General features: G+C 54.1%; 13 protein-coding genes across 13 annotated transcripts; 6 read left to right on the top strand and 7 right to left on the bottom strand.

Moving 5' to 3' along the window:
* Nucleotide 1: 1 nt before the first annotated feature.
* Nucleotides 2-1,141, top strand: N7482_005730 (uncharacterized protein; the record flags this gene model as incomplete). Its single annotated transcript, XM_056687855.1, has 1 exon — nucleotides 2-1,141. One exon carries the CDS (start codon nucleotides 2-4, stop codon nucleotides 1,139-1,141), a length of 1,140 nt encoding a protein of 379 aa, XP_056543410.1.
* A 587-nt stretch (nucleotides 1,142-1,728) lies between these two features.
* On the top strand, nucleotides 1,729-3,047 carry N7482_005729 (protein ERV29; the record flags this gene model as incomplete). Its single annotated transcript, XM_056687854.1, has 5 exons — nucleotides 1,729-1,895; nucleotides 2,038-2,150; nucleotides 2,299-2,792; nucleotides 2,853-2,917; nucleotides 2,975-3,047. 5 exons carry the CDS (start codon nucleotides 1,729-1,731, stop codon nucleotides 3,045-3,047), a joined length of 912 nt encoding a protein of 303 aa, XP_056543409.1.
* A 2,165-nt stretch (nucleotides 3,048-5,212) lies between these two features.
* Nucleotides 5,213-6,316, bottom strand: N7482_005728 (uncharacterized protein; the record flags this gene model as incomplete). The annotated part of the gene is made up of 1 exon (XM_056687853.1): nucleotides 5,213-6,316. The coding sequence occupies one exon, from the start codon at nucleotides 6,314-6,316 to the stop codon at nucleotides 5,213-5,215; it is 1,104 nt and encodes a 367-aa protein (XP_056543408.1).
* A 1,380-nt stretch (nucleotides 6,317-7,696) lies between these two features.
* On the bottom strand, nucleotides 7,697-7,992 carry N7482_005727 (uncharacterized protein; the record flags this gene model as incomplete). The annotated part of the gene is made up of 2 exons (XM_056687852.1): nucleotides 7,697-7,780; nucleotides 7,840-7,992. The coding sequence occupies 2 exons, from the start codon at nucleotides 7,990-7,992 to the stop codon at nucleotides 7,697-7,699; spliced, it is 237 nt and encodes a 78-aa protein (XP_056543407.1).
* A 345-nt stretch (nucleotides 7,993-8,337) lies between these two features.
* On the bottom strand, nucleotides 8,338-8,720 carry N7482_005726 (U6 snRNA-associated Sm-like protein LSm8; the record flags this gene model as incomplete). Its single annotated transcript, XM_056687851.1, has 2 exons — nucleotides 8,338-8,609; nucleotides 8,690-8,720. 2 exons carry the CDS (start codon nucleotides 8,718-8,720, stop codon nucleotides 8,338-8,340), a joined length of 303 nt encoding a protein of 100 aa, XP_056543406.1.
* A 742-nt stretch (nucleotides 8,721-9,462) lies between these two features.
* On the bottom strand, nucleotides 9,463-10,876 carry N7482_005725 (putative proline-rich, actin-associated protein Vrp1; the record flags this gene model as incomplete). The annotated part of the gene is made up of 2 exons (XM_056687850.1): nucleotides 9,463-10,677; nucleotides 10,757-10,876. The coding sequence occupies 2 exons, from the start codon at nucleotides 10,874-10,876 to the stop codon at nucleotides 9,463-9,465; spliced, it is 1,335 nt and encodes a 444-aa protein (XP_056543405.1).
* Nucleotides 10,877-11,159: 283 nt separating this feature from the next.
* N7482_005724 (uncharacterized protein) lies at nucleotides 11,160-12,530 on the top strand (the record flags this gene model as incomplete). The annotated part of the gene is made up of 1 exon (XM_056687849.1): nucleotides 11,160-12,530. One exon carries the CDS (start codon nucleotides 11,160-11,162, stop codon nucleotides 12,528-12,530), a length of 1,371 nt encoding a protein of 456 aa, XP_056543404.1.
* Nucleotides 12,531-12,779: 249 nt separating this feature from the next.
* On the bottom strand, nucleotides 12,780-13,717 carry N7482_005723 (60S ribosomal protein uL1; the record flags this gene model as incomplete). The annotated part of the gene is made up of 4 exons (XM_056687848.1): nucleotides 12,780-13,042; nucleotides 13,113-13,306; nucleotides 13,459-13,636; nucleotides 13,699-13,717. The coding sequence occupies 4 exons, from the start codon at nucleotides 13,715-13,717 to the stop codon at nucleotides 12,780-12,782; spliced, it is 654 nt and encodes a 217-aa protein (XP_056543403.1).
* A 271-nt stretch (nucleotides 13,718-13,988) lies between these two features.
* On the bottom strand, nucleotides 13,989-14,774 carry N7482_005722 (GNAT family N-acetyltransferase; the record flags this gene model as incomplete). The annotated part of the gene is made up of 1 exon (XM_056687847.1): nucleotides 13,989-14,774. The coding sequence occupies one exon, from the start codon at nucleotides 14,772-14,774 to the stop codon at nucleotides 13,989-13,991; it is 786 nt and encodes a 261-aa protein (XP_056543402.1).
* Nucleotides 14,775-15,479: 705 nt separating this feature from the next.
* N7482_005721 (uncharacterized protein) lies at nucleotides 15,480-17,180 on the bottom strand (the record flags this gene model as incomplete). The annotated part of the gene is made up of 3 exons (XM_056687846.1): nucleotides 15,480-16,515; nucleotides 16,577-17,075; nucleotides 17,126-17,180. The coding sequence occupies 3 exons, from the start codon at nucleotides 17,178-17,180 to the stop codon at nucleotides 15,480-15,482; spliced, it is 1,590 nt and encodes a 529-aa protein (XP_056543401.1).
* A 1,603-nt stretch (nucleotides 17,181-18,783) lies between these two features.
* N7482_005720 (uncharacterized protein) lies at nucleotides 18,784-21,007 on the top strand (the record flags this gene model as incomplete). The annotated part of the gene is made up of 8 exons (XM_056687845.1): nucleotides 18,784-19,032; nucleotides 19,108-19,136; nucleotides 19,215-19,254; nucleotides 19,306-19,570; nucleotides 19,623-19,736; nucleotides 19,796-20,121; nucleotides 20,198-20,593; nucleotides 20,675-21,007. 8 exons carry the CDS (start codon nucleotides 18,784-18,786, stop codon nucleotides 21,005-21,007), a joined length of 1,752 nt encoding a protein of 583 aa, XP_056543400.1.
* A 1,009-nt stretch (nucleotides 21,008-22,016) lies between these two features.
* On the top strand, nucleotides 22,017-22,833 carry arfA (putative ADP-ribosylation factor; the record flags this gene model as incomplete). Its single annotated transcript, XM_056687844.1, has 4 exons — nucleotides 22,017-22,164; nucleotides 22,294-22,538; nucleotides 22,603-22,668; nucleotides 22,741-22,833. 4 exons carry the CDS (start codon nucleotides 22,017-22,019, stop codon nucleotides 22,831-22,833), a joined length of 552 nt encoding a protein of 183 aa, XP_056543399.1.
* Nucleotides 22,834-23,888: 1,055 nt separating this feature from the next.
* Nucleotides 23,889-26,318, top strand: N7482_005718 (DUF3405 domain-containing protein; the record flags this gene model as incomplete). Its single annotated transcript, XM_056687843.1, has 1 exon — nucleotides 23,889-26,318. One exon carries the CDS (start codon nucleotides 23,889-23,891, stop codon nucleotides 26,316-26,318), a length of 2,430 nt encoding a protein of 809 aa, XP_056543398.1.
* Nucleotides 26,319-26,531: the final 213 nt, after the last annotated feature.

The raw sequence follows: 26,531 nt of genomic DNA, 5'->3' as shown, positions 1-26,531 counted from the left end.
AATGACGATGAACCCCTATATTAGCTGGGCCCTCCTGCTCGTCGTAGCAGGTGGTCTCGGGTGGTACTACACCAATGGCTCCACCCCGAAGGCTAAGACCGCAGTCCGATCTGTTGTCGAGAAGACGGAGGCTGTGGTAGCACCCAAGAAGCAAAAGCGGAAGACAAAGGCCCCCGAGCCGGCTGTGGCCAAGAAGCCCGAGGTGAAGACTGTCGTCTCGCCCCCCACGACCGAGGATGAGCAGCCGGATGAGGATGTCGACCGCAAGGAGATGGCTCGCCGCCTGGCCGCCATGAAGAATGGCACCTCCCAGGTCGCCGCCCCTGCCGCCAAGAACCAGAAGAAGAAGGCCAAGAAGGCCACTCAGCTCGAGGGCGGCTCGCACGCCTCCTCGACCACCGGCGCCGATGCGGATGATGACCTCTCCCCCGCCGCCTCTCCGGAGGTGAATGCCACTGTTCCTTCCGCTGGTTACGTATCCGACATGCTGGAGGCCCCGGCCCCTGGCGCCTCGGTCCTCCGTGTGACCGGCAACGTCGAGTCGGAGCCCAAGAAGCAGAAGGCGCAGAACTTCAAGCAGGTGGAGACCAAGAAGCAGCGCCAGAACCGTCTTAAGAACGAGGCGCGCAAGCAGCAAGTTCAGGAGGCCGAAGAGCAACGCCGGAAGTTGCTCGAGAAGCAGCTACACACCGCGCGCGAATCGGAGCGCCAGGAGGTTGCTCGTTCTAAGCCGCCTACCAGCAACGCCTGGCAGACCAAGGAGGCGGAGCCTGTGGTCAACGGTTCTTCTCAGCCCGCCTCCGCTGCTGCTCCCGTGCAGCTCCTGGATACCTTTGAGCCCGCCCCCGCTGCTCCGGCCCAGAAGAAGTGGGCCCAAAATCTTCCCTCAGAGGAGGAGCAGCTGCGCATTCTGGGAGCCTCCAACGTTGACGACGACTGGACCACTGTCTCCAAGAAGCCCAAGAAGAAGGGCGGCAAAGCCGATGAGAGCGTCAGCGAGACCAGTGCCTCCGAGTCCCAGCCGGCTTCTGCGGTCGCTGCGCCCGTTGAGCCTCGTGTGACCGTGACTCCCACCTACATCCCGGACATCCTTCGCTCCCGTGAGAAGGGCCACCCGCTGGACTCGGACTGGGCCGCCTGATCTCTCTCGTCTTCCGCCTCATTCCGTCCATATGCCACTTCTCCCTGCCCCATCTTTGAACCCCTTGAACCTGTATTTATTACCCATTGACTTGGCTTTGGCGTTTCGGGAGTGTGTCCCATAATTTCAGCCTTCGTCTCCCCAACTTTCCCCTTTCGTGGCAGGGGGTGGGCCCGACTGGCGTTCAGCACTCGTTGTGAGTTCGCCCGCTCCTCGGGGGTGCGGCGAGGGGAGCACAAAAGCACAATTGGGACCTCTTGTGTTTGTATTTCCGACTGTATTACAATGGAAGCATGTTTTCTAGCCATTGATGGATCATTGTGGACATGTAGAGAATGTGTAGAATGTATCGAAAGCATAGAATGCGCCCATGTTTTGTCCCGCTGTCGTCACATGTGCCCAAACGGGACTAGCGCCGAGTTCCGGGCATCGTGGCCTGAAGAGGGCTGCTTTGTATACCGTCTCCACCCTGGTTTACTCACTCGATCCCTCCCTCTCTGCACCACTTTTGACCTTCTCCAACTCTCTCCCGAGCTCCAATCTCTCCCCGGAAACACAACCAGTCCTCCCCTCCGCCTTCCTTCGCCATGGCCCAAATCCGTGGCACCGCGGGGTACAACCTCGGCCACCAGAACCCGTTCGGCGGGCCTGGTAGCGCCGATGCCACCAGCGACCCCAGCCCGCTGGATGCGATCCGCGAGCAGACAAGCAAGATCGAGGACTGGCTGGATACGATGGCAGACCCTGTGAAGCCGTACGTGAGCTCCCTGCTCTGATTCCAGTTCGGATTCGCCGTGGTGCTGCGGTTCGCCAGCTTCCGCGGCCCCCGAAACCCATTCGTTCCCAAACAAGGGATCTGAAGGCATGCACTAACACCGTGTTCTCTTGCTCCGCAGGTACCTCCCCGCGATCGGCCGGTTTCTGATTGTGGTCACCTTCATTGAGGACTCACTGCGCATTCTCACACAATGGAGCGACCAGCTGGTCTACCTGCGTGATTTCCGGAAGAGTAAGATGCCCTGAACCTCGGACCCTGAGAGCCGTCCCACACGAGCTTTCCCCGGAGGGGGTCGTGGGTGACTCGCCCCCAACAAGCCCGCCCTACTGCAATTACAACACGACAGACAGTCTAACTCGATTTGCTTTGCTGGATATAGTTCCGTGGGGAATTACGCACATGTTCCTGATCATCAATGTCATCGCTATGTCCATCTGTTCGATTCTAGTGATCGCCCGCAAACGCACTGAGTACGCCGTGGCCGGACTGTTAGCCGTTGTCATCACACAGGGACTCGGGTACGGCCTCATCTTCGACCTGAACTTCTTCCTGCGCAACCTGAGTGTCGTCGGCGGCCTGCTTATGGTGCTGTCGGACTCGTGGGTGCGCAAGAAGTTTGTTCCCGCCGGCCTGCCCCAGCTCGACGAGAAGGACCGCAAGATGTACGTGCAATTCGCCGGGCGCGTGCTGCTCATCTTCCTCTTCATCGGCTTCGTCTTCTCCGGCCAGTGGAGCTTCTGGCGCGTACTGGTTAGCTTGTTCGGTCTCGTTGCCTGCGTGATGGTTATTGTCGGCTTCAAGGCGAAGTGGAGCGCGATTATCCTCGTGGTGCTACTGAGCGTGTTCAATGTGCTGGTCAACAACTTCTGGACGGTATGATTGGCTTCTCAACCCTTTTGGTATGGGACGTCAGGTTAGCTGACTATGAAACAGCTGCACCCCCACCACCCGCACAAGGATTTTGCCAAGTACGACTTTTTCCAGATTCTGTCGATTGTGTATGTTCCCTGGTCCAATCTTACTATTGCGGTCCGCATCTCTAATTCTTCGGGCAGCGGCGGTCTCCTCCTGCTGGTCAACATGGGCCCCGGCCAACTGAGCATGGACGAGAAGAAGAAGGTCTACTAGCGTGGAGTAGAGAAAACGACTTGCTTTTCTCTATATATTCTGCGGGCACTCACATCCAGCAATCAAACGACACCAAACGCACAGTGGGTTTGGAAGAGTCAAAGAGAGCTAATCCTCCTCGCTTCTATCTAAACACACACTTCCCCTCTGGAGACCTGGACGGGCGTTGGGAGGTTTCCAGGCTCCTCCATACCTACAATCTTTGTTTGTCATTTCGACTTTCTTGAAAAGAGCACTCCAGATCAAGTCTTTCTTCAGCCGCTTTGCATGTGTCGTCTTTTAAATTGGTGTCTCTTCCCACCCTCACTCATACCTCGAGGGATTTGGATTGGTGTTCCTCAGGTCCTCGTCATACTGTTTTCCGGGCCTCTTTACGTTTCCTTTTTTTTCTCTTTCCTTTTCTTCTCAAAGCAAAAAGACATGTCCGCGTGCATGCGACCACTGCAAAACAAGGATACGGGCCACTGCCGAGCCTATCATGAATGATAAGTTGCATTGAAGTCACGAGTAAATTTCTCCCTCGCTCTGAGCTCTGTTCAAGACTCGCATATTTCCCCTTCCCTCAGACAACAGTCATGTATTGCATGACCCGCTTTTCGTCACAACAGATCATCCTATGGTCTGTTCTAGCCCCGGTAGTAAACAGCGCCAGTATTAAACTAAGCGGGGCATGGGCTTCTTGTGCCAAGTTACGCCATGTCCATCACAATACTCCCCATCGAGCTCGTTCATCAGATTTGCAACTACCACTCACCAAGTGGATTCCATGCTTTTCGAATCAGCAACGGAGTACCATACACAAAGACACCAGGAGTCTGTCACCTATCAGCATGGCCAAAATTTCCACAGCTTTCATCATTGGCGCATGTGCCGGGTTTCTCAACCTACAAGCGCTTGCCGCGAACCCCGTTCCGCAAAACTTGGTCCCAAGAGCTGAACCGCGTCCAGAGAAGACTGCTGAAAATACAGGGAGACGGGACAAAGCTCCAAGGGCCGTCTCGACGTGCTGATCGCCGCTGCACCGAATCTCCACGAACATTCTCGCACCAAGTCGAAGAAAAAGGTATAAGGATGCTCCCATCGCCGCCAAAGATCGCCGGGAGTGTACAGTTTACGCAGCTGGTAGAACTTTATCTGCATTCGCTTGACATCGTCCGCACTTCCTTCAAAATATTCTTACGCACTGCGATGCCAACTTCTATTGGAAAAGCTCGTCCTAGGTCCTATCAGTTTCAACGACAAGCTTGCCATTCTCCCAGTCCCAGGGCATTCGGATGAAACAGGTGGTTCCTGATATGGGTGAGATATCAACATTACCTAGGTACCTACAGGTTCCACTAGGTGAATATCTACCTTGGTAGATAGGAAGCTAGGTATATAGTCCATTGTTGTCATGTTTTGTATGACGTTATCAGGCAAGGTAATTGGGTTGAAAACATGCCAATATATATTGGCCCCTTTCTAGCCGCACTTATCTAAAGCTCCACACCATCCGAGAACAAAAAGAATAAGGTAAGAAATCAATAAAATGCTATAAAATTCCAAATCCAATGATTCACCATGCTATGTATGCGCTATGTATGTAACCAGAATAGTGGAAGGTACTTATGATACAGAAGAAGAAACGGGGTTCAGGGATAGTGAAAGGAGGGTGGCCGGAAGGCAAAGGTAAAGCCGACAACAATAGGAAAAAGGAGAGAAAGGAAAGGAAGAAAGTCGATGCGCTTGAATACGCTTGAAGGGAACGGTACTCAGTAGTGTAAAGTGTGTAGCCAAGAGGAGTCGGAAGGAATGTTAAAAAAGGGTTGTCTTCGCTACCACGCGCGTTCTGATATCGCATTCATGCCTGCCGAGACTTGTTTACATTCATCGGCTGCCGTTGGGGGCATCTGGTCCAGCCGTGCACTCGAGCCCAACGGAGACATAACGTGTTGGTGAGGAAGGGGGGACTTCAGGGGGACGAGCGAAACATGATGGAGAACGGAAACGATAATCCAGGAGCGCACAGTGCTTTTTGCTCGAACGCCTTGGTGCCCAAAATCCAAAGTAGCGGAAAAGAGAAAGGTGGTGATAGCCGGAGAGTGTGAGGGTGAAGGATGAGTTGGGGGATTGTGTCAGAACTGTAGTGAGGTTGATAGGGTTGATGAGGATGAATTGGCCGTTAATTAGATGTCCATGCTCCAGCGCCACGGGCGGATGCTTTCCAGCTGGCCGAGACTGACTTCATCGCTGGGCTCGTCGTTGATCTCCAACTGAAGAAGGTGGACCTTGTGCTTGTCGCCGCGGTGCACGGTGGAAAGCGTTTTCGAGATCGGCGGGCGGACGTGTCCCTTCTCGCTGCCTTCGGTGGACTTGGAGGCCGGGCGTGTCGTGGGCGTGTCAGGATACTTCCACGAAGTACTAAAGGACTGGTCGTCGGTATTGGCTACGGAGAACATCGAGTCCGAGCGGGAAGCCCGGGGTAGGTCAAAGTCGTCGCGACTAGCACTTTCGAAGCTTGCACGGACACGAGATACTGATGGTCGACGAGGCAATTGCTGCTGAATCACGGTGGTATCGACCGTCTCATTGCTGATGCGCTCGGTTTCGTCTTCCCGGATGGTGCCGCCCTTGGTTGTGGAGGATGGCCAGTGGTTGAAAGCAGCCGTACTGTCACGGGGGGACAACAGATTGAATCGCTCTTTTCCGGCCATGACCTTGGCGCTGGGTGGCGGTTGAAGCATCCATCTAGTGTCGGCGCGGCTGCTGGGCCCACTCACAATGGGCGGATGTAGATCATTGACAGGGGGTACACATGCCGCATAGTATTTTGGCGGCTCCTGATGATCCGCACGACCACGACCAGAGAAGCCAATTGACGAGCCGCGTACTTCCTGACCCCAAAGGGGTTCGTCTTCGCGCTGATATCGCATCGATTTCCACCGGTCGTTGAGCGGTTGCATTAGGCCGCCACTCTTATCCTTCTTCATTTGAGAGCTTTGGTCCGTATTCCAACTGTTCGTCCTCTGATTGTTGCGGTGGCCACCTCGACGAGTTGGAGGCCCTGGTCCCAGCGATATTTCTTCTTTCCAGCCTTCATTGGTGCTGAACGGGGTCGGCTGCGGGAACGGTCGGGGTTGATCGGTTACGAGGTCGCGGGCGGCTTTCTCATTCAGACGCTTGGTTCGTACGGCTTCCTTCTTGCGCTTCCGGCGGTCGATGCTCATTGCACACGGAGTACAAGTCGCATAGTAGAAGACCGCGGACTGCGCGCCCCGATAGAGCCACATGGCGGCGCGGGGGAGGGTGGCCCTTTCTTCTAAGTCCCTTTAGAAAGGTTGTTTTGGGTTGTCGGTGTTGATGATTTCCCAGATACGCTCAAGAGGGGGTTTCAGCCCGGGAGAACTGCTGAGGTGGGCCCGGTATTGGATCTGTGTTCGGTCGCGATGCTAGAGTCCACATGAAGGGCTGTGGGCGAAGGCGGATCAGGGGGGAGGAGACGAGGGCGGAGGATGGCGGAGTCGTGAGAAATTGGACGCCCAGCGACCAGCGGAGGGGGTGATGGATGTAGAGAGGGAGGTAAGAAAGTAAGCAAGAGAGTAAGAGAGTTAGAGAGGGAGGGAACGAGGGTGAAGGGGGCCACGGATGAAACGGGTCAGGAGTTTCTGAGGGGAGGCTTTGGGGGCGAGGTGGTATGTGCAGTAGCTGGTATGGTGGTTTGTTACCGTACCCCGTACGGAGCACGGACTGAGTACGGCGCACGAAGGATGGACTAACGACAGTAAGCCAGTGGTGACGGCTGCTTCAGTACTGTACCACGGCTCCCCCAGGTACTGCCCGGACTGTCCGTCCTGCGCCCAATACGTGCGTCAACTTCGGTACCAAGGGACCCAATCTGTCAGTCCCTGTTTTCTATGCTACTGATTCGATATCATCCGACGCAATCGCATCCATTACGTCGTACACTGTGTGGAACACATAAGAATCTGTCGGCCCAACTTATTTCAGTCTACGTCTAACCGGCGAATTGACCGCAACAGACTTCCCCAACCACCGGTTGGCGCCAAGGCCCGCATAGCGCTACTGTGCCAACGATGCGATCGGGCAACAGAGCCACTGCAGAACCACAAGCTCGAGGGGGCTGGATCTCAATCCCGGCCAGGAACCTCTCCTCTCGACCCTTATTTCAAGGTACTCACAGGACATTCCCTTTTCGTACAGTACGTCTTCACCTGTTGTTCTTTGAAGGCTTGGCATCAAATCTGCGTCCCGCGCGGTGTGGGGGCGCCGCGCCGCAAACGGGAAGTAAAGGGGCTGGATGCCACTACTGTATGATGATTATTACGGTCTGTCTTCTGCACTACTGTCCCCTCCGGAAACTGACACCCAAGCGCAGTGGGTCGGGACTGTTAGGTATGTATTGTTTAGGCCACAATCGATTGCGGCCCCTCGTATCTAGACTAGCAAATAACTCGCCCAGCGTTCAGGCCAGACGTTCTATATCCGCCCCACCCTCTAATACTGTAGTAAATGGATAACATTTACGTTGACATTTACATATACGGAGTACATTTGGTGCGAAGGTACGAGGAAGCTGGAAACGGCGGCTGTGGGCGAAAAGCTGAACAAGCAACGCGTCGATGATGCAACATACATGCGGTAAGTAGGTATTAGGTATCTTTCTCGAAAAAAGCCCCATTCCACGCCGGTGGGTGGTCTTCCCCGCCCTCCCCGAAGAATGTAGGGATGCTTCCCTTGCGAACGCCTAGCGACTGGCCATTTTTTGCTTTTCGCCAGGATTACATTGACTCACTGAATCCTGGTCTTGGTCTTTCTCTCTGCCGTTGCGTCTGCCCGCATGTCCAATAGCCCAGAGCCCAATGCGCGTGCCGTAGATCCTCCCAGGAATGTAGCCAACCGCATCAATGCCGAGCCCCGAGACCCCGGGCAGGGCACCAACCCGCATGTGAAGTCGGCGTAGACTCGCCAGAGCCATGACGTTATGAAGAAAAAGAACTTGAGGGATTCGTGGTTAGCGCGTCCCCCGTCGCGAACGGCGCTATTAAAGAGAACAATAGCCCAGGCGAAAACAGGCGAGGCGATATAAGAACACCGGGCATGGGCGAAATGAAAATCAACCGTTCTTGGACATGGGCAGGGCTGGCACCCGACACAAACACCCAGCAAGGCCGCGGCGCATGAAAGAGAGAGAAAAGGCTTGTCTCCTCGGTCCATCTCATGCAATGCGGATTTCCCAGACCACCCAACGCCCGAACCCGCGCAAATCAAATCAAAGCCATGCAGACGCGGCTCATGCATTCTTCGTGTCCCGGATGACCTGGCCTTTGACCTTGGCCCAGTCGATGTCCGCATCGATCTTCTCGTCTACTTCGCCACAGATCACCACATTATCCCCCCGAATGAGATAAAGGCCGTGCTCGATCTGCGATGAGGGTTCGTCATCGCCTGGGGTGCGGATGATGCGCTCGACCGTGTTGGTGAGAACGATGTTGGTGAGTTGGTCGGTGGAGAGGAGGGTGCCGAGGAGGGTGCGGCCGTCCACAGTGAGGATGAGGACTTTTTCTGTGGTAGAAGTATCGGATTAGTATCAGGTTGTGGTTTGGTGGCAGTAGCCTTGTAGGGACATAGGATTCGGGACGTACTATTAATGAGGGGCATCAGAGGCAGAGACATAGTGGGCGAGGTGATGCGTCGGATGAACCGAGACAGTCAATCAAAGTAGTGTCCAAGTAGACGCGCCACTTGATCGGATTCAATGAAAGCTTGATTAGCCCTGCACCGGTCTATACTGCGCGGCCAGCAACGGCTTTTTTTGCAGTTTCCCGCAGCCAGAGATAGTAGCTGTCCCTCAGCGCGTTCGGTGCTTGTTTGCGGGGTCACAATGGTCGGCAAGATCAAAGAAAGGCAATTGTGCACAAAAAGCTCGCTGGTGAAGTCCGAGGTGAGCTCAAGCACAGTAGATGGCGGTCCTCGGTAGGTGATAAAGCGAAGTCGAAACCCGCGGTCCGGGATCGCCTTGGCGGTGGTGATGATAGCACTGGACAGACTTTGGAGTCAATTTCTGGAATGTGCACAATGGCAGCTGAAGGCCACTGGTAAACAGAATGGTGAATTGCAGGCTTTTGTTTAATTTGGGGGTGGGATTGAGAATGATTCTCGGAGGCTTCGCGGTTGTTTGCACAGGTTGGCATATGTGGTCACGTGCCGGAGCTGAGCTTCAGAAACTACATTGAGAAGTATACCAGCTCGAAATAGATTAATTAGATTTGAGATGACTACTGAAAAAGAGGCAAAAGCCTGCCAGTGGCAAAAAAACTACAAAGGAGACTGGGAACATCCATGATGGTATTGACCAACTGTATAATGTATAGCAATCACTATTTGTGCACGATATCGCCCGCAATGTCCCATGCACTCAGCCACTTAACGCACGCAAATCCAGCGGCACACTGCTCCCTCGCCCAGCACGGTACCTGCGTACTCCGCCAGTAAATGGCCGGGGTTTGGGGAGTAGTCCATCCCCTTGGAACTTGAACCGGGAGTCGTCTATTCGGACTGGACCGTGTGTGGATGTGGCGAGCGAGGTAGGAGCATGAGATGAGCCGCCATTGCTTAGTGTATAAGCACTGGGATCGAGCGTAGTATGCGGCTCGTGTGAAGGTGGGCGTGAAGAGAAGGGAGATGGGCGAGAGGGCGCCTCGCTGGGGGGAGGAGCGGGGGCTGAGGCTGGCGGTGGTGGTGGTGGAGCCGCTGGGGCAGCAGAGGGTGGTGGAGGGGGAGGCACTGCTGGCGAGCTGTTGTTGCCCAGTGCAGTGCGCGCAGCTAGGGCGGCAATTGATACGGGAGCTCCGGGTGGGGGAGGCGGGGGAGTTGGCCGCCCAGAAGCAGCTGGAGGTGGGGGAGGAGCCCGAGCAGTAGTAGGCGCAGATGGGGGAGGTGGGGGAGGAGCCCCTGGGCTAGCTGATGGAAAAGGCGGCGGTGGCCCAGAAGGTTGTCGTGATGTTGGAGGTGGTGGGGCCTTGAATGCCCCAGGAGGTGGCGGAGGGGCGCGAGGAGGAGGCACCTCGGGCGCGCTCTTTGCGGAAGCTGTAGAAATAGTAGATGACGGCCTCGATGCGGGTCGTGGGGGAGGCTTCTTTAGGTTGGCGACCAGTGGATTAAGAGGCGGAGCGGGCGGAGACTCTGAAGAAGGTGGAGGAAGTGGTGGGCGTGCTCCAGGAGGGCGAGGGGCCGTAGGTGGTTTGGGAGCTGGCGCAGCTGGGAGTCGTGTGCTTTCACCTTCGGACATGTAAGGCGAATCTCGGGTGGCACCAGTGTCGATGCCGCCGCGACTGCGAAGCTTCGGCATTCCACCTGCAAAAAGACCGCCTAACTGGGGTGCTGGGGCACTAGCTCCTCCAGCTGACCCCGATACTCCTTCACTGTTGCTTCGCAATCTATTGGCAGCGGGACCGGACGGGACGGGTGGTGCAAGCCCTGACGCAGCCTTCATCCCGGGAACTGGAGGCGCGCCGCCGATAGGGGGTGCAGCTGAGCCTCCCCCAGAACTTACGATTTGCGGCGCTGATCGATCATTGGTGACTGCCTTCTTCAACCGTGTGCCTTTGTGGATGTCCGAGAGCAACGCGCCCTGCTCTAGTTGTTAGTCTTGTGCCTCCAACATAAAGAGTACATGGACACTTGGATGCCCAGCGTATTCCAAAACCTACCCGACCTTTCACCTCATTCTTCGGTGGTCTATTAGGCAGACTTCCTGGAGGAGGCGGCGGGGGAGGGCCACCTAGCCCTCCCGGCGGCGGCGGCGGAGGGGGCGGAGGGGGAGGAGGCATATCGACGAGAGCGCGCGTAAGATGGAATGCGAGTGTCGAGTTCGATGCAGCATGAAATATAGAACGGTATCAAGAGGGACGAGGGAGGTCTCCTTGGCCAGAAGGAGCGGCGACTGTGTAAGGCAGAAGCAAAGACGTCAGTGCGAGAGTACGGGGCAGTGAACGGCGCCCGGGCGAAAGTCTCCGCCTTGGAGCCTCCCTTTCCTATCAGAAAAAGATAGCCGCCTCCGACGACCGCAACCTCAACCACCTTTTCGCGCGGGCTCTCGACCCCCCAATTGCCATGAACCGATTTTCCCTGAGAGCCAATCGAGGCTCTACACCGCAAGGTGTCATCTGCCAGCTTTGTCAATTCACTACTTCGACTTCACGCCGTGCTATCCCTCTCGCTCGGGGGGCCGCGAACCCCGGAAGTCGAGTTCCAACCAGCAATGTATTGCAGCCGTCGCGATTGAATTCACAGCAGCAGTTGCCTTGCCAGACCTCATCCATACGGTACAAGTCACGCCTTGCATCTCAAACGCTTGAGAAGCCCGTGGAAACCGAGTCGAGCCCAGCGGAGAACTCAAATTCGGCGCACCTTTCTGACCCGAATGGCGATAATGAAATTCATGAACCATCGCTTCTCTCGCTCGAAGACCTCGATAGAATGACACGGGATTGCGAAACAACGGCATTGAAACTGCTGGGCTCGAACCAAGTGCCAGGCAACAAGGACGTGGAGGATGCCCTTCTTGAATGTGAAGAGACAGCCCGATCACTCTCGCCATACTGGGACTTGCGCGATGATTCTTCGACAAATGGCAAAAGCAATGCGATTTGCTCACTACTGGAGATGGAGGAGAAGCACGGATCTGTAACGCAGCGACACGAGTTGGAAGAAGCCCTTCGCGGACTGGCGAACAGGGTCTCACACGTTATGACGCAAATAATCAAAGACGAAAAGGTGTTTATTTCTCCGACAGCACTTGAGCGCTATGTTCGGGCCCAGTGTGTCTTGAACCAAGCTGAGCACCTCCCTGAGGTATTCAACCTATATGCCAACAAGGCGATACCCGAGGAGAAGAGCAGCCCGCCTAAATTCCACGAGGCGAACCCAAACGATGTGAACAGTGCTGTTCCCGCGGAGCTGGCGAACCAGGCTATCGACGTCGCCATCAAACAAAAGAACCTCCCGCTCGTGCTGGCAATTATCGATAACACCTTCTGCGCACCTGCTTTTCACCGCGCGAAGGTTTTCAAGAAGGCTGCTGTTCCATTAGTTGGGTTGGCAGCTGCCCCGGCTGCTTGCTTTACCCTCGCATCTTGGGCATCGACGTTCCAAAATACCATGGACACTAGCACAGCCACTGGAATCGCATTCGCTGCATCGCTGGCATATGTTGCGGGTACTTCGTCCATGGGCATTCTGGCCATTACTACTGCCAACGATCAGATGAAGCGTGTCACCTGGTTGTCTGGTGTTCCTTTGCGGCATCGATGGCTCCGGGAGGAGGAGCGCGCTGCATTGGACAAGGTCTCTTGCGCCTGGGGATTTCAGGACCCGTACATGCATGGAGAGGAGATTGGTGAAGAGTGGGATAGTCTGCGCGAGTTCATTGGCATGCGTGGCATGATTTTGGATAAGACAGAGTTGATGGAGGGCATGCAGTGAACGCGGGAGTGTTTGTACTATATATAGGTATAAGGAAGATGTTCCTGCTGTAGCCTCGGAATATTCTTGTACAATACGCGATACAATACTTTAGCAGAACCTAGGCAGAGGATATATTACAACCTATGGGATACCAGAACGAGTGTGAAACCGTGAGATTCATATTTTATTTTTGGTCACTAAACTATGACGCCCTCCCTTTTTTTAAGACACCGTTTAGATATCCAGCGCAATGAAGCGACGGAGCATCTAGTACAGGCGCTTGGGGGGAGACATGGTAGCCTTGACGACAAGGCTGCCAACGTTCTGCCAGCCCTTCTTCAGCAGGGAGACGAGGTAGTTGATGGAGAGCATCAGGTTGGCGACGAGCTCCTCCTGGGTCATGCCAACGTTGCCGACAGCGACACCGAGGCAGAGAACCTTCTTCAGCTGGAACTTGATGGTGGACTTGACGTCGGTGACCTTGGCGGCCATGTCCTCAGCGTGGGAGATGGGGGTGGGGAATTTGCCGGCTATTGGGAGGTGTTAGCATTCGTTCTGCAAACTGATTCGAAAAATCAAGAATGGTTGTTCAAGACTTACCCTTGGACAGACCAGGACCCAAGAGACGGGGGATCTGCTTGATCAGAGCCTCGGAAGCAAGGAAGGCATCGTACTTGCGAGCAAGCTTCTTGATGAGCTTCTTGTTCTTGTTGAGCTTCTTCAGGTCATCGGTGGACATGGCATCGATACCGTGGTGCTTGGCACGGTCGAGATCGTGCTGGTCACCGATGATGCTGTAAATCCACATCAGTCAGCAACTGGGTATGTACAAAGGACTTGCCTCCACCCTTCGCTTGTCGGTCTCTTGCGTTGATCCTTCTCGGAACGTCGCACACGATTCGACTCGACCTGGGATGGACGACGATAGAGAACGTAGAGAACGCACCAGATGCTCATGCCAGGGCGGGGAACGCTGGGCAGCTTGATGGTGCCAGAGAAACGCTTGTCACGCTGGGGGTCATAGTTCTTCAGACCAATCTGCAGCTCAACGGTCTCGAGGAAGTTACGCTTCTTCTCGTTGAGAGAGTAGTTGAGCAGCTCATCGACATTCTGGCGCACTCCGGCTGGAAGGGCATTAGCTGTGAGTCTGGGGAGTAAAGTGCGAGGCACAGAGCGCAGAACGTACCGACTGTGATTTTCGACATGATGGCGACAGTCTTCCAAAAGGTAAACTTATGGTGTGGCTCTACGCTGAAGTCTTGGAGGAGAAGAAAATGTTGCCGCAAATTTCTCCGCTTGTGGGTGCAAATGTGCGACTAGTCCCAAAGAAGTTAGTCGTGCCCTCAAACGAGATGATGACTCAGCGCCACACTTTGCCTTGGTGCCTGGGGATCTAGAAACGCGGAAACATGGCGACAGATACAACAAGTCATAGACATATCTATTATCTATTGATCATCGAGTTCGATCTAAAATCTATGACGACCCTGACTTCAACCCAGGGAGGTCAAGTTCCATCTCCAATGACACCACAAGCGACTTGGCTCCATCGCGCTCCTCAATCTCTACCGCCTCATCGGTCACCTTAAAACCCACCCTCTCGTATAGGCGTTGGGCATTATGATTGCCAGACTCAGCTTGCACTGCAATGCTGGCCTTGCGCCCTCCAAGAATGATAGTTTCTTCAGCAGCCGCCGCTATCGCAGCCTCCAGCAGACGCTGCCCATGCCCCCTTCGCCGGGCTGAAGGCGAGACGAACATGCCGACGAGCATGTAGACCATATGTGCACCGCTCAAATCATCCAGCTCAGGTACTGTCTGTGGTATCTGGTACTGTCTGTCTCTGATGAAGACTTGATGGGGCTTGCTCGGTGCTGTTGTGGCGTCCTCATTCGACCTAAGTACCCCTGGTCCTACCAGCGTCACGATGCCTGCCCATTCTTTTTGTAGCAAGCCATAGAGCGCATCATTCATGCCATGGGATTGAACAAGGCCTTCAATTTTGGAAACTGGCAGCTGAGTGTTCGAGTCCATCATAGATGCAAAGGTCTTGCCAACAGGATTCTGAATTCGCGATCGCCATGTGTCGTCGGAGAATTGGGATTCCGCCTCATACGTCGAGGAAAATGACCGAGGATCGACTTTGAGACCATATAGTCGGAGATTCTTGTATCTCTCCACAACTTCCTGCTCGAGGGTTGGAGACGAAAAGGTCTTAGGAATGCAGATGACCTCGTCTGTTTTGGGGTGCGGGGCAGCCATAGTTTAGACACAAAGCAGACGATGTCGTCAGGCACTTGATGTGAGGCAATTGGGGAGATATCCGTTCATTTGGTTCCAGGGAAAAGCTTGTTTAAATAGTACGGATAAGAGTCATGGCAGTTCGTGAGTCAACCTGAAGGCGTGGTAGTGGCTGAACATCCCGTCTGCGCTAGTCTAACCACCTCGGTTGTTTTGCACCCCTGAACTGTGCCATGCTTCCATGAACCACCATAGCACTACACCAAAGAGAGAAATCTAATATTCATCCCGATGCTCTGATATACCGGCCTCCTTGATCATAACAATTTCGCGGACCACTCCATCTGCATCTACTTCGCAGTCGCCCGCCTCCACTATTTGTGCCGAGTTAAACATAAACAGCACCTTGTGATGTTGTACGTACTGATGATAATCCCAGGGTAAGAACTGAGGAGTTCCGCTCCCCTTTTGCCAAATCAAAGACATTTTCACCTTTCCTTCCCCCATCATTTCCATGCATGCACTAAGTATATTCTGGAGGGATTCCCGTGGCCTAAGCTGTCGACAGAAGTCATGCATGGAATTCCAATGGGCGAGGTAGCTCTGTCTGTGGATCAAACCTACAAACAATATTAACAATTATCCAGTTCTAATGCGTAGAAGGCGAGGAAAAAGAAGAATATAAAAGACTGAGCTGCACGCCTAACAGGAAAGTAGAATGCTATATCATGCGGGAAGATTAGGCAATAACGTCAAATCCAGATTTTGCCAATCCCATATCCGATCGAATTGGCCAACATCCAAATCTGAGAAGTCGCTCAGGCCCGTAATAGGAGGGGTTTCCATGCCGGGTACGGAGAGATCCAAAGAAGCGGGCCAGAATATCGCACCCGGCGCCATAGAATCTAAAAATGATGATAGCGATCCGGGAGAGATAGAGTCTGATACCGCAGATGCATCCAAATCTGGTGACGGACCAAAGCTATCGTTTCCCCGAATAGAAGTTTCGTCCTCTATCCCCGCAAAAGAGGCAGTTCTCCTAGACGATGTGGATAGGCTATTGGCGAGTCGAACGAGGACGGGATAGCAAACTGCGCCGGTTTTGGTAATCTGTCCAAGTCTCTGCATCAGAGAACAAGCGAGGCTAATTGTTTGAAAGACAAGTTTCTGCTGTGGGAGACTGTGGTCTCTGTCATGGATCACGGCAGAGCACAAGAAGGCAGCAGTGTCGAATATCACGAACGTGACGAGGTGAAACTTGGCATTAAGGGGATAGACATGATTGAACAGTCTATGTGAGACTTCCATCAGGTGTGCGGCAATATCGACCGCAGTCCCTCGGGATGCCCTGTCCGCATCTGAACTCTGAACGTCGAATGTCTTGGTGAGAAAGGATTTGAATGGTAAAAGCATCGTCATGTACCCTATGGTATGCAATTGGCGACGCTGGAGGGGCACGTAGACGTATTGTTCGTCCCACTGGGTATCGGGGTTTGTTTCTCGGTAGGCTGGGGGAAGAGAGGTGAGCCACTGATCTATATCGGATTTGATGGGGTAGGCCTGAGTAACATCAATTGTGCCACCCATTGTACCCGGGACTCGCGAGATGATCTTGCCGAGTTCACATTGGTAAGAAATATGGGAGATGGGTGAAGGTGGCCCTGCCTCAGAGTCGACGCATTCAAGCTGCATGTTGGGAAGCTCGAAAGGATAGTAAATTGCATTGATAATGAACGGGCGAGAAAGTAGCAGAGACATTTGCCTGTAATTTGAATTAGAAATGATACAACTTTAGACAAGATAGAAGTATGAAGGAGTCTTACCAATCCCAAACATATAAAAGACACCACATCCGTCGCCTCATTTCGATGTCGGACTCGGATAAACCCGCCCGCGGAGCGCTCTTGTGCATACCCAATTCCTGGGCCTCATGAATAGAGGAACCCAAAGCATGCCGTGATTCGACAAACAATGACTCCGACTTAAACCAAGCCGAGGTAAGAAAGAGTTGCTGAATCTGAGCCAGTCCTCCTTTCCCAGGAGGTATCGTGTTGCTTAATCTCTCAGCAGCGTGGTGGTAGCTCTCTGAAAGGCTCTGGGCAGATTCGCCCAGCTCTGATTCGAGCTTTTGTTGAACTTCAGGATCGAGATATTGCGCTGCACATGCGCAGATCCGAATAAGAAGACAGGTGAACTCTGGTGTCGGCGGCCTGCCCTTTGCTCGGTCAGACCACCAAGCTGCGTAGTCATGTGAGAAAGTGGGTGGGTACAGGCAATAGTAGCCGTAGTTTGTAGTTTCCAAATATCTCTCGACCAGAATGTCTGGACTACCGTTAGCCGAACTCCAGCCTATCATGACGCCCGGTACAAACCTGTATATGGCTTTGGAGGCAAAAGCCGCAACACATCTTTCATCTCAGAAGACATCGACTCTGAGAGCTGATTGGATCGAGGCTTGTTCGTCTCCAAAGGCTCAGTGAACGGCTCTACACGATGTCGGAAGGGAATAAAATACCGCTGGCGCCGCATTTCCAAACAATAGGTTCTGATCATCGGGAAGATACCTCAACCCACGAAGCTCATCATTTGCAGCAAGTCCTGGTAGGTCCATAACCCTGAGCTGAGAGTCGTCCGCTTTGTTACTGGCGATCTCTTCATTGGGGGAGACCTTCCTGCTACAAACTCTCAGCGATGCTCAGACGATATTAAACATCATGCATACCTTGGAGCCTCTACCGATACTATGGAACCCTTTGGTGCTTGCTTTTGAGGATATCTACACAAATGCGGGATTTTGCGCGCTTGGCAATGGTTGCAGGGCCATTGACGGCTGCACTAATCAGGTATTAGATGAGAATTCAAATGACTTGCCTTTTGCTTGCGCCGCTGACACTCCGAGCACGATCCTGGAGGCCGACTAGCCTTTCCAGCCTTTGGCCCAACCATTATGGACAGCAGTGCGGTCGACAAGTCATGTATACCAGCGAATAGGAATTTCCTTGAAGAGTGCAGTCTGGGACTCCGCAGGCATGGATCGCCTGTTGTCGCCTTGATATTCAGGCCATAAAAACAACGTCACCCGCCCCGCGCTAGACCCGTTAAGATAAGCGTGACGACTCCAACATGATTGGCCGAGAGGTCAAGTACGCAGTAGGCAACAGTGCGAGCTAGCATCAAGCACGCAGGCCATATATGCAAAGTACCCGGAATGCTAGCGGAAAGGGTAGTGACTTGAGGCAGCAGACTATAAAACTAAGCATAAAGCGAACAACGATGAGAATTACCATCTTCTCTTCGTCTCGATATGGAAGATGTCCTATTCACGCTCGGGTTTATGCTCCCTGTTGTATGCGAGGGCGTATGGACCCGGCGAGGCCCAGCCCGATCAAGCCAAAACAAAAATCTCGCCAACTACCATTAAGAAACTCAAGTAATTTGAGTCGTCTCTTCGCCGATAGATCTCACTGCCCCAGGATAACCTGCGCGCAGAAGTAGTAGCCTAGAACAATGTTTACTGTTCCCCCAACAGTTGTCATACCCCCATCGGACCATCACGGCGTACACGCTGAATTGAAAAGCCCTAGTGACCAAGCTTCTGCTAAATAGCCGTGGTAATCCACTTGAGCACACCCGATCGTTGAAAATCAGCACGTCACAACTATATTTGGGTCGAGTAACATGAAACCACCCGTTGCGGCGGCTGCAGCTGATCCCAGCGCTTAAGCGTGACCGGCGGCAGGGTCAGCCTCAAATGACGGGTCACTTGCCCCTTTTGAAGGGTGGGCCTGCTTTCGTTTATATTTTGGCATAGTCCTGCATGACTCCTGCCTCCGCTTGGTTTCTTCCTTTGCGGCCCTCCGAGTGTCGACTCCTGAGTCCAGTCGAGCTGCCTTTCCCCCACAACTACCGCCCCCACTCGATCTACCGGCCGTGTTTACATTTGACTACGGGCAATCTCTCTGGCCGGCCACAATAACCGCAGTCCACCCTGTACCGCCCGATCTTGACGTTACTTTCCCCCCTCCCCATCATGGTTGAAGGTGTCTACGTGCGCGAGGACCCGCTGAGTCCGCAGGAATACTATGCCAGTCTGAACGGCGCCCAGGGCTCGCTGGAGTCCAGGTTCAAGGATATTGACGACAAGAACAATTTCGCGGACTATATGCGGCAGCTGCAGAATTCGCGGACGCGTAGCTTTGTGCTGGACTTTGGGAACGACGATGCGTTTTGTGCGACGGATTTGAATACGGACGATTTCCAGGGTTTGCTTCGTCGGTCGGTAGGTAGTTGCGATATATTTGTTTGAATGGTGCATCGGCATGACGAATCTTCGCTAATAGATGTTTTCCTACAGAGGGCAAAGTGCTTTGGGACGAGGTGGATGTAAGCAACGCCTTCGATGATTTGTCTTATGGACAAGTATCTTTGACTGGGATTTGGGGCTGATGATTACGATCGAAGTCATATTTGGAATCCGGAGCAGCAGAAAGATACGGTCAAAGTGTGTTGAGGATTGTATTCTCGCAAATATGGGGTTACTAATGGGATGCAGATGATCACGTCACACTACGGCGTCTCAGAACGATTGCAAGGCATGATGTACACCGAGCCATTCCATGCTGCACCACAGCCGGCGAAAGTCCCCCCCAAGAAGGCAAAGAGGGAGTCTACTCAGACACTTGAATACGAACTTGACGACATCGAGAGTGAATCTGCCATGACGAAGAGATACCAAACTGCCTCGTCCAGAGGTCTCACGTTTGGGCAAGTCACCGATCAAATTTGGCATTTCTCTTCTGTGGACCACGGTCCTCGATGTAAGTAGACGGCTATGGTGCGGAGGAAGGGTTGATGCTAATGAGCAGGCAGATACGTGTGTCGGCTACAACACATTATTCGTAGCGCCCGACGTGCCCGTGGTAAATGGCAAGGACCTTCCCGAGGGCACGCGACTCTGGTCATGGCTGATCCTGTGCGATGATGGTATGGAAACCCAGTCATGCAGGAGAATGACTGACCCACACATCTGCTGATTGCCCTAGGAACTCTAATCTCGATCCAGGAAAATCCACTCCCGCAGATGCAAAGTTTGGCCGAGAAAGAGCAGGCCGCGGTCTTGGACGTCGTGCGCCGGAACATAAGATTTATCTTCTCTGGTATTTCGAAGCAACACGCCAATATGTCGGAGAGTGATTCGCTGGTAACGATCAGAGTCCGACATTTCAATGATGTCGGACTGGATCAGGCAAATATCAAGCAAGAAGATGGGCCGAGTTTGCTGTTTTATTATTTGTTTGACGACTGGGTGTCAAGTTTTGGGCTGATCGCGAAGCGACAGCATCAGTACGGAGTTTCTCTGGAAGAATTGGTAAGTGTTGCAAAGGGCGGCTGTTCCATCTTTTCGACCACGCAGTCCTGACCTGAGATTACCGACTCCCATTTAGAGAGGACAAATGCTCGACCGCCCTGTAGTCGACCTCGTGAACGAACTCCACTGGTTGGGCAGACGACTCGGCGTGCTCAGACGGCTGTACCAAAGTTACGAGCTCATCATGCGGCGTCTGCTGCAGCGACAGCGACTGTTGCGCGAGGACGCCCGCTCCTCCAACCCACCGCCCGTAGCCTTCGATGCAACCGTTGGAGATTCTGAGTTCGCCGATCTGCGGCAAGGGATTTCCGTGAATAATGGCAGTCATTCTGGGTCGAACGATAGCCCGGTAGGGGTGCTTCTAAGTTCGGCGGCTGTGGCCCGATTCGAGCGGCTGGTCGACCGCATCAATCTTTATTGTCTGAGCGAGATTGACACCTGTCTCCTGGAGAAAGAGTCGTTGACGTTCCTGGTGAGGGCCATTCTCGTCCTTTTCATCTGTCCGGCAGCCCATAATCGCTTTTGTGCTAATGCGACCACCTGTTTTGTTTAGAACTTCAACTTGATCGCACTCAAGGACTCCCAAGCCGTGGAGAAATTGACCCGCATCACCATCCTGCTCGCCAAAGCCACCATGCTGTTCCTGCCTGTCAGCTTGATGACAGCGTATTTCTCGACCGAGCTCCAGGGTGTCAAGGGCGGATACTCCAAGGCGGATTACTGGGTGTCATTTGCGGTGATCTTCGTTGTCACGGTGCTGATTCTGAGCATCTTCGGACTCGCCAGCGACACTGTGGAAGGTAAAACGATCTACCGGTCGCTGCTAAAGACGTTCTTCCGAAACTCACGACAGCGGATCACCGGGCGCGGGGAGCGGCCAGACTGATAAACAGCAGTGTGGATGGTGGAGGTATAAAGTTGGGCCGCACGCGATCGCATGGTGTCATGACGCGGCGGTGGACTCCTCCGTCCCATGTGTCCCACTGGGGGCCCAGTACAATGGCTTGCAGCGCATTGGTATGGGAGCAGCGCAAGGCACGAGACTGGGCCGATAAGTCTGGCCCGAGCCTATCAGAGACGCGGATGGGGCAGCTGGATTCTGGGTCGAGGGGGTCGCAGTCGAGAATGAGTGGAGGTCCCAGCGACCGGAGGGGGACTGGGTAACTTAACTGGAGGCCTGGGGGCGAGTCCCCTTTCGCCTCCGGTATTTCACGTACGGGCAACACCGTGTCCTCTTTTGGGGGCGCTATATTCCAACATATCCCAACTACAAACCAACGAGACATCCCCCCCCAGTACATAGTTACCTAGCTCGCACGGATCATGCGGTCGACTCAAATGTCGCTGCCTGCGATCAAAATCTACTATTACACACGATAAAATGGAACGTGGCTTTCTCCCTTGCCCTCAACTTAAATACTGTTGCTTGACCGGGTCGAGGCTGTAAAGGCTGTAAAGGCTGTAAATACCCGCCAAGTCAGTAGACGGAGATTAGGAACGGACACTACACCGCCCACCACCCACCGCGGTATTTTGGTATTCCTAATTCCGCCAAAAAAACGCCCTCTCCTTCCATCGGCCTTCCTTTCTTTCGAAAGTCAGCAGCCTGAACTTCATCTCCTTCTCTCTTTTCTCTTCTCCCTCCTCCGTTCAATCCACTCTTCCAACATCCATCCCTCTTTGCTGCCGGTAAGCCTGCGCCCGTCGATCATTCCTGCCGCATTACATACTCGCTCGCCAGCCCACTCCGAGACCACCCCTGACCGCAGAGTCCACAACACGTTTTCCCACCACCACCCATCATCCTCCACCACCACCACTCCTAATCTCCCCCTAAGCCCCGTCAGAACTAACACTCCTGTTTCCCTCCTGCTAGGCTTCGAGGCTTCGTCAATATGGGTATCACTTTCTCCAGGCTGTTCGATAGACTATGGGGTCGCAAGGAGATGCGAATCCTGATGGTCGGTCTTGACGCCGCCGGAAAGACCACCATCCTGTACAAGCTCAAGCTCGGTGAAATTGTCACCACCATTCCCACCATCGGTTAGTTCGCTCCGCAGCTCCTTTTGGCCCGGCTTTCTCGTTCGTCGCCATTCGAGAAAATCGAAGCCCGATCCCTGAATGCAAATCGCACGCATCCGGTGATGGAGACTGACATATCTGATGTTGCAGGTTTCAACGTCGAGACCGTCGAGTATAAGAACATTCAGTTCACCGTGTGGGACGTTGGAGGTCAGGACAAGATCCGTCCTTTGTGGCGCCACTACTTCCAGAACACCCAAGGTATCATCTTCGTGGTGGACAGCAACGATCGCGATCGTATTGTCGAGGCCCGCGAGGAGTTGCAGCGCATGTTGAACGAGGACGAGCTTCGGGACGCCCTGCTCCTGGTGTTTGCCAACAAGCAAGATTTGCCGGTATGGACCTCAAAATGCACATTAACTACATGGGATACAATACTGATGGCGATCGCCTTTTTAGAACGCTATGAGCCCCGCCGAGATTACCCAGCAGCTCGGTCTCCAGAGCCTGACCCGCCGTGCTTGGGTGAGTTGGCCCCCTTTCCTTTACCACTAACGCTCGGCTGCAATTGCGTTGCTAACCCTCATCCTCTCCCAGTTCATCCAATCCACTTGCGCCACCACCGGTGACGGTCTGTACGAGGGTCTGGAGTGGCTCGCCGACACTCTCCGGAAAACCAACCGCGACTAAGCGGGTATAATATGGCGAATCCAATCCACTTTCACTTGGGGACGACTGGGGACGGGGATGCTTGTATGTAGCAGGGCGAGAGAAATACCACGGGAAATCTGCAAATGATGGATTGATGATGACTACGGCGGGAGTTCGGCGCGAGGCCAATCCCGGATGGATCAGTGAAATCCCCTCGGGAGCAGGGGGTTCTTTTTCTCTATCGGTGCTTTGTGACTGAACTTTCCACGGCTCTATTTCTCTTCGCTATGCTATTAGCCTCATTTGTTCTATTTTCTCTTCTGGCGCCACGTCAAAATTGCCGTTTCTCCTTGTTAGTCTTGTGTTCCCACCATGTAAAACCAGTATGCGGTACACTTTGAAGTATGACGGGATATCTCTGGATGCTGGACTTCCGACGTAAAGGGAAGTAGGTGGGCGGGTAGGGTAGGGTAGTATGAGAAGAACCATCAGATGGGGCTTTAACAAGCACTATTGACCTGTCTCAAACCCCGATTTAACCGATTCGATCTGTGATCTGATATCACTCACGACAATATCATACCCTACCCTAAGAAAATAGGAGCAAGCGATCATCTGCAAGCCAAATTTAGTAGCCGACATGCGTAATCACTCAAATTGCTGGCCCCGGCATGGGTCTTGGCATTCGACTCGCCGAGACCCTCGTTTGCTGTGTCCTCTTCCTTTCTTTTTCTGGCTCTTCTAATTATCGTGGCCATCCGTTTGTGAGCCAAGCAGAGTCAATTGACCGCTCCCCTAGTTTGCCATCGGTCTACTTCGCTGCTGAAAGTGTCGTGGCTGTATTCCTTCCCCCGTGGCGGCCGCCCCCCATCGCCTGGCCGACGTTTGCGGACCTTCCAGCCAACACGCTGTCTGCCATCGCGTGCTTTCTTCAACCTCTCCTCCCTCCCCTATTCTCCACCGATCGGTTGCGCCTTTCATTCCCTGTGATTGAGTTGGTCGGTGGACGACAGATGTGCCGGTGGACTAGTTGACTGGACTAATTGCCATTCTCCCACACGTGGATCAATGTTGACGATTGGCTTGTCGGCACCATGACCGTCCAGGTGAGGAGATCCTCCGCAGCGTACAGCAAACCCTCGCCCTACGCCTCGCGGACCCAGGCCCAAGATAGCGATATCGAGAAACACCCCCTCAATTCCCGCCAAAATTACCACCACCACCTGAGCGACGGCGACGATGACGACTCCGACTCCAGGCCGGACCACTCCTCCACGTCCTACCCACCCCTCGGCAGCGCGGGCATACGTCGCGCGAGAGCGCCGGTAGGCTTTCAGGTGCCGCAGCGGATAATGCGATGGCTGTGCTTCGCCCTGTTCGCCTTGCTCGTGCTCTTCGTTTTCACCCTCTTCCGCTTCACCATCTCCTCTTCCGTCTCCCCGGTTAGCGTCGAGCTGCCTAAGGTCGTGTCGACTAAGCCCCCGCTATGGGAAAGCTTCCCATTCCTGAACCGCTACGAGGGCGGTCTTTCCAGCCTTGTGAACCGCAGCGAGAATACACCTGAGTATCCCGGTGACAATGCGGATGGTTTGGCGCTTCCACAGGAGACGTCGGACGAGGGCACCAATCGCTTGCATGCGAGAGGACTGAAGCCTACAATGTCGAGTACAGTTTTCAACCCGTACCCGGCTTACAACTCCACCGATTACATCAAGAAGTACGGTGAAAAGCGCGAATGCTTTTTGGACCAGGAGAACTCAATCCGTGTCCCTGCCGTCCAATCATTTCCCGGAGTACCCAAGGGCTTCCCCGACCCGGTGATGGGATCGAATACTATGCTAGGTATTCGTGATGATATGTGCTTTGAGCGGTTTGGTCGCTTGGGACCATACGGGATGGGGTATGGAGTTAAGAAAGGTGGCAGTGGCGCTGGACTAGAAGGCCACCGCGACGGTGCTGATCGTATCTGGGAAGATGTGCCTCCGGTGGACTACCGGCAAGTGGACTGGGATAAAGCGCAGCAGCGTTGTCTTGCCGCCAACCGGCATCGGTTCAAGGAATTGTCCGAGCCCCGTCTCAACCGATTCGTCTCGATGCCTGTGGGCGTTCCAAAGGTGGAAATTCCCTCTCCCGAGGATGACAGCAGGACAGAGCCTAAGCTCGGGTCAGAGCGCCTGCCACGAACCGCTGTTGTTATTCGTACCTGGCATGATTTCCGCTATACCTCAGAGGACATTCTTTATCTTCGCGCTGTGATCTCGGAGCTTGCACTGATGTCCGGTGGCGAGTATACTATTCACTTCCTCATCCACGTCAAGAGCAATGATCTCCAGATCTGGTCCGACGACGAAACTTACCAGCGCGTGTTGAATGAGGCTCTACCCGAGGAATTCCGTGGCATGGGGACACTCTGGTCTGAAGCCCAAATGTCTCTCATGTATCCCGCGCTAGAGGAAACATTGGCTCGCGGCCTGCCCGTTCACGGCGTCTACCGCAGCACCTATATGCCGATGCAGTACTTTGCCTACCAGCATCCGGAATACGACTACTTCTGGAACTGGGAGATGGACGCCCGCTACACGGGCCACTGGTACCACCTCTTTGATAAGGTGGCCGACTGGGCTAAGAAGCAGCCCCGCAAGGGTATCTGGGAGCGCAACGCCCGCTTCTACATTCCCTCGGTTCACGGGTCATGGGAAGACTTCCGGCAGATGGTTCGCGTGCAGACTGAGATCGGCACAAACAGCCCCAATAACCTTTGGAGTGTCTACAAGGCTGGATCTGAGGGTACCGATAAAAAATCAAATGGGCTGCATCAGCAGGGCGACAAGACTATCTGGGGCCCTGAGCGGCCCTCCGAGCCTGATATCTTCGAGGTCGAAGGCGAGGGCATTCCCCCGACGACTGTGGAGAAGGATCAGTACCAGTGGGGCGTGGGCGAAGACGCGGATTTGATTGTCTTTAATCCGTTGTATGACCCTGAAGGCACCACCTGGCTGCTCCGTGACGATGTCACCGGCTATCACAGAGAGCACGGGATGCCCCCGCGGCGCACTGCCATCATCACTGCCTCTCGTCTGTCCCGCAAGCTCCTGACCACGATGCACCGCGAAACCAGCCTCGGCCACCACACCATGTTCTCCGAGATGTGGCCCGCCACGGCCGCGCTGCACCACGGCTTTAAGGCCGTCTATGTTCCGCACGCTGTCTACGTCGACCGCCGCTGGCCAACTCGCTACCTTGAATCTGTCTTCAACGCCGGGCGCAACGGCGCATCTGGAGGTGCCCGCACGTCCGTCTTCGGCGACCGCGAGCACAACTTCAAGGGCACGACTTGGTTCTACTCTGCCGGCTTCTCGCCGAACCTCTGGCGCCGCTGGCTCGGACTCCGCGTCGACAACGACGGTGGTGAGCAGCAGGAGCTGGCTGGTGAAGGCCGCATGTGTCTACCCCCAATGCTCCTCCATCCCGTCAAGGACGTGCAGATGGTAATTGACGAGGGAGCGCACGCAGAGGATCGGTGATGAGAAGAAAGCACGCTTGATCCCGCCAAAACTGACCCCTGCAGAAGAAGATGATAAGACTCATTTCTCAATATACCCCTTCTGTTACCACCCCCTCTCTCGTCATTATACCACCTCTCGATTCTTGTGCATGTTTTTGGAGGCCCCTTCAGCTAGCATGGTTGCGGTTTGCATCCTTTTTACCCCCTCCTTCTGTATAATGTCTCTTCACCA

This window comes from Penicillium canariense (genome assembly GCF_028826845.1).
Source record: "Penicillium canariense strain IBT 26290 chromosome Unknown utg000003l_segment0_segment0, whole genome shotgun sequence".
NCBI classification, from domain to species: Eukaryota; Fungi; Ascomycota; class Eurotiomycetes; order Eurotiales; family Aspergillaceae; genus Penicillium; species Penicillium canariense.
This window is presented reverse-complemented; position numbering and strand designations above follow the sequence as displayed.